The sequence below is a fragment of the Puccinia triticina genome, chromosome 8A (assembly GCF_026914185.1).
Source record: "Puccinia triticina chromosome 8A, complete sequence".
Classification (NCBI taxonomy): domain Eukaryota; kingdom Fungi; phylum Basidiomycota; class Pucciniomycetes; order Pucciniales; family Pucciniaceae; genus Puccinia; species Puccinia triticina.
The window spans coordinates 5,963,035-5,968,446 of record NC_070565.1 but is presented as its reverse complement, the minus strand read 5'-3'; the positions used below and the strand labels follow the sequence as shown (position 1 = coordinate 5,968,446).

At 43.7% G+C, this 5,412-nt stretch overlaps 1 protein-coding gene across 1 annotated transcript; it reads right to left on the bottom strand.

Moving 5' to 3' along the window:
• Nucleotides 1–1,574: 1,574 nt before the first annotated feature.
• Nucleotides 1,575–3,864, bottom strand: PtA15_8A637 (uncharacterized protein; the record flags this gene model as incomplete). Its single annotated transcript, XM_053172087.1, has 8 exons — nt 1,575–2,561; nt 2,629–2,699; nt 2,768–2,917; nt 2,994–3,039; nt 3,116–3,130; nt 3,212–3,235; nt 3,346–3,560; nt 3,642–3,864. The coding sequence occupies 8 exons, from the start codon at nt 3,862–3,864 to the stop codon at nt 1,575–1,577; spliced, it is 1,731 nt and encodes a 576-aa protein (XP_053023286.1).
• Nucleotides 3,865–5,412: the final 1,548 nt, after the last annotated feature.

The following is a 5,412-nucleotide window of genomic DNA, read 5'->3' as shown; positions in this document are numbered from 1 at the left end:
ATCTTGAGGCCTAGTATGGGTAATTATATGTATTAGAAAGAAATTTTGGACTTTTCACATTTCCGTGTACCACAACAGAATGCACAGAGGAAGTGTGCGGATTGTGGACCACGGACTTTGGATTGGGGTTTGGACCAGAGAGGATGGGCAGGGCTGTACTGTGGCAGACCAAACTTGGGGACTGATAGCAGCGGCAGGCCAGCGGGTGAGCCAGGACAGCCAAAGCAGGTTCCACTAGAGGGTGGAGCTGGTGAGAGACTGACTGGCAGGGGCTAGGCAGAGGACATGGGAGGTCAGGAATTGGAGAGGAGCGGAAGACAATGATGTGCCGGAAATTGGGTGGACATGACGGACTAGTGTGGGAAAGTGTCAGATTTGTGGAATTGGGTGGGAACAGAGATGTGTGTGGAGGGAAGGGAGGGGGTGGAGGCTCACGTTTTCTATTCTCTTTTTCCTTTTCATCATCTTACTTACTACTCATTACTGTACTTACAACTTACGGATGCACAAGAGTATTTTGAAAGAGTTTTATGTGACCCTTACTTTACTTACTTGATCAATTGCAATTGCGGAGTGCAGAGCTTTATCACTTGCGGATCATTACACTATTGATCAGGCTCATTGTGGAGCGCTAAAGGCTAGAGGAAATTAACAGTGCGGAGCTGAGATATCAATAATCACTCAGCCCAGATAAACATATTCTTGAAGAAGGCGGAAAGTGGTCATTTCCACCCACTAACCATCCTTTATTCTCACACCGTGGGAATCAACTTTTTTAAAAATATTGCAAAGTTTGTCTGATTGTAATTGAAAATTTGCTGTTCAAGGTCCAACATGAACCAGGCTAATATGCATACCAGTGACCACTGACAAATGTGGCCTAAGTATATCTGTGTGTATAAAAATCATGATCAGGGGTGATGATTCAAAGTTTGACTCAATTTAATTATTTTTCATCCAGTTGTCCTGGTTGTTCCTGAAATTTTACAAAGTCTTGCTCAAATTTACAAATAACTTGTGGACTAGGCCCTGCATCATATTGCTGCCAAACAGGCCTTAAAAATGGCTGGGTCAAGTGATTGTGGACCCCAATCTGGTTGTGAATCAAATTTATAAATTTTGCAGAGCATCATCAATAACAATATCATAAAATAGTGACTAGTTGGTACTTCATTATCAATACCTTGTCAAAAATTGTTCTTCTACCTGGAAAGAACAAAAGAAGAAAAAAGAAACAAAATAATTAAGATTGACTCTTGACAGCTTAATCCTCCAAGAGGTGTTATGCTGGATTTCTCAAGAAAATCTTTCTGTGCTGAACAAAATGGCCCTGTTTGGATGCCCTGTTATATGTGATAAATGGGCAAATTTATCATGTGTGACCCAAAGTTCCCCCCTGTCTCCACCAAATTTTTTGAACCCCCAGGGGTTGCACATGATAAATACATCCATTTATCACGTATACACAGTGTCCAATGATCATTTTCAAACAAGAAAAAGTCCATTTAATTTTTTACTTTTGTGACATGAAGTTTTGTTTTTTCAGGGTCAAGAACCTTCTGTGTGACATAACTTCAACTCCATAATTTTATAATAGAATATAGAGCCCATGGCAGAAACAAGGTGTTTTTCCATCTGTGTAGTGACATAATGTTGCAATCAGATGTTGAAGGGGCAATCAATGGGACCGAAAAAACCATTTGATTAGTTGATTGTCCGAGAATTGCCATATTTCCTTGTGAGGCGCTTCCCAAAATGCCATGATTGACTACAGCTTCCACGACAGTAATGTTCTGGCCAGTTTTCTCGGCTTCAGAGATAGATGGATCCAGTCTTGATGAAACCAAGGGAGCCTCAACATCAGGAATCACAGAAGCTTTTCTCAAGAGGTCTGCCTTCGAATTTTCTACTTCAGACTCTTCTATTTCTTCATCGCCTTGGATTTTTGTCGGCTTCTTGTCAAGTGAATAATCCGATTCAGTAAATGTGATCGCTGGCTTTTTATTGCCTGAATTAGAATCTGGTGGGGGCGTCTCAAGCTGTGCTGTTGGCGATGGAGAACCAACAGATAACTTTGTTTTCTTTGCTTCAATCTTCACATTTTTGTCGACTTCCGCTTGCCGTGATAATTCTGGTGAGTCGGCTGAAGTGCCCGAACTTATTCTAAGGGTAGAATCGAGTGATTCTTCGTCATGGTCATCTTCGGGGTCGGTAGTTTTTCCTTTAGATCGCTCTTGAGCTTCCTGTGAAGAATTTTGCTCTAAAAGTGGCGTCTTTTTTACCTGTGACTTGGCGGTATCAGTAACTGCTGTTTCGGCGGCTTTTTGGTCCCGGTTGGTTGGTTGGGCCAATGAGGGTGCTGGGTTTTCAGCTTGAGCCGGTGGCTTGGGCTGCGGGACTGGAGTCTCCGTTTCGGCGGGTGGCGTTGGTTTTTCGACTGACGGTCTTGATTTTTCGACAGGCGGCGTGAATTTTTCCTTTGAATTTGGGGCAGCCGGTGTAGCATCCTCGGCAGGCGATGCTGGTTTCGCAGTGGCTGTACCTTGCACCACTAAGGTAGTCTGACAATGGTAACATTATTTAGGTGGTTGTTCAAGCCTTGTAGACCGCCGGTTAATAGCAACTTACCACTTCATCTTCGGGTACAAATATATCTTCGTCCTTGGGTAACGGTATCTTCCCTTTTTGGAGCTTGAAACCTACGGAAAGAAAACGCAAGTCAGAAAAGGTTGAGAAAGAAGGCTCGCATAGCAGACAAAGCCCTTACCCGTAACCCCTTTCTTGACGAAAGGTTGTTTGGATGGACGTGAATCCCGCAGCTCTGCCTGCGGTACTGTAAATTTATCGCACTTGCTCTGTTCAGCTGCGTCGACGCTTTCTGTCCCTGCTTTTTCTTGAGGGCTCAGCACATGGAAAGCTACCCAAACAAAGCAAGCATGAGACTCGCGTGATTTTTCCTTCATGTCTTCATGTCCCGTAGTGAGGAGACATACGAAGGGAGTAAATTGAATAAAACTGTTTTCCATTGATCCGATCCAGCTTCAAGCATGTGACGAAGTGGCTATTAGCACGGGATATCCTCGGACAATGCCTGAGGAAGCTTGGGAAGGCTTACCTCATGGAAAATAACCTGAAGATCCCGAAGATGTTAGCAACATTTTGCAGAAATCAGGTCTGTCCAAGGACGAAGTGGTACACATCATTGACTTGCCTGATAATCTCCGGGTGGCGTACACTGGAGTACACATCAAAAAAACAAGTGCAGGCACAGTTTCCTCTATTATTCAGCTTTTCTCAAGATAATTAGAGAATAAAAATATCAAATAGCGAAAAAATCTGAATAACCTCTGGAATCACGAAATTCATGTGCTTGACACTGCTCCCCCTCTCACCCTGCATCAGCTGGGGTCCTTGGCTTATGGTAATGTTATGTTCACGGTTGACAAGATATATCTCAACACTTAGGATTGCTGTAGCAAGCTGGGTCCCAGCATCAGTATTTGATGGTTTCAAGACGCCATCACCTGTGATTTCTAACGAGATTGAAATTTTCTTCCCCGCTAGTCGTGTTTGGATAGGAATGAAACTTTGAGTCGTGAGTCGTAAAGTTCCAAAGCTGTAGCACATTAAAGTGAACTGACCAGGCTTTTTGGAATCAGGGGCCGGCCCATTGATGATGAGTAGTCCAGGAGTAAAAAATTGTCCACCGCTGCGTTGGCAGATCGTTAAATTCACCAGGAAGAGGAAAATGCTCGCAAGCAAAAGTGTTTGCAGACCTTGTGTGCGAGCATAACCGAAAGGCATCACCACATTCTTTCTCTGGAGACGCGGCCCTCGTGCTCGTCGAAACCTGAGTGGTCGCATGTTTTTGATGAATATGCGAGGATCGAGCCTGAGCAGGGGTGCGACTAAATGATGACAAGAAATTTCAACAAAACAGTCTCCGATAATCTTTGCCCAGGAAGTTCTCGATAGGACACTTCTTGGTACGCGGATTAGAGCGACCGGGCATCTGGCAGAAATAAGTAGCTACCAAGCACATAATGAAACTGCAAAACCAGCCTCGGCCGCGCAACAGCGGGAAAAACTGGCAACAATTGAAGTAAAAGACACATGCGTAAACGCAAAGTGGACATTAATTAAACAACGAGGAGTAATGAGGTATCCGAGGTGAAGTGATGCAGGGTCCTTGTCATGGTGGAAACAAAGTTGTCAAGCTGGAAACAAAGTAATCCAACCGAGTCTCCAGAGACTGATGGAACCTATGACAACAGCACGATGAGCTCAGATCGAAAGACAAAGAAAGATTCCTTACTTTGAAGAAAATCCTCCTCAAGCCAACGGAAAAAGCCGCTGAAACCCTTCTTGCAGCCTTGAAAACCACCTATGGTGTCCTCATTGCTGACAAAGACATAAAAAGATTATCAACATCACAAATGCAACTCTTGGAAAGAGCGCCAGGCACTTTTCCAAACAGCTCGCATTGCTTGTTTGCTCCCGACCATTTGCAAATACTTCCAACACATTGATCAGCAACACTCAGCCTAAAAATTAGGCTTAGATGCCCATTCAGCCCAATGGGCAATGAAGAAATATAAGTCTCATCAGCAAATTCCAAATAACATGTGCGCTGGTGGACATATGTACATGTCATTGGCAAATAAGCCTTGATCTCAATTTTGTTTTTCCTATGAATGCAAGGCCTCAGTTATGTACAGCAATGCTCCAAAACGCACCATAAGTACATAATATGTACTTAATCTATAGTCTATATGCATAATGCACCTCCATAGTGCCATACTATGGCCTGTAAGTCCATGTGTCCCAAATCTGAACCATTCAAAAGTGAAACTTTTTTCTGAGCAGTACCACAGAGCTGCCAAGATATTTATAGAATCCCCTGTCTCTGTAGAGCACAAAAATTTCGCTTTGGTGTATTGTACATGATATATATAAAAATTGATAAGTCTCAAAAAATTCAAACATTTTTGCGGGTGTGGGCTAGCACAAAAGTGACCTCCCGCACTGTAGGCTGACATTGCAGCACAAACCTCAGCAGCGGTGGGTGGTTACAATACGCTACAATAACCACCGTTATTGGCGTAGTGTAACAATTGCTGTTACTGCACTCAGGTTTTAGCGCTACTAATAACAACCAGTTGTAACCCTGGGCCTGATTTTTTTGGTGTGTTGCTTGCGTTACTAGTAGCGTTGTTGAGGTTACGCTTGTTGACTGAGAATATGGGAGGCGAGTAGTGGGGGTTTTTGAAAGAGGAGCTTGACTCAGGTTGGGCAAAAGTGGGTCTCTTGTTGTTGGGCTCTGACTTGATGATTTTATTTCATACTCGAGGAGCGGACATGTATACACAACTAGAGAGCCCCCTGCACAAGATCCAGAGGGGGCCTAACAGC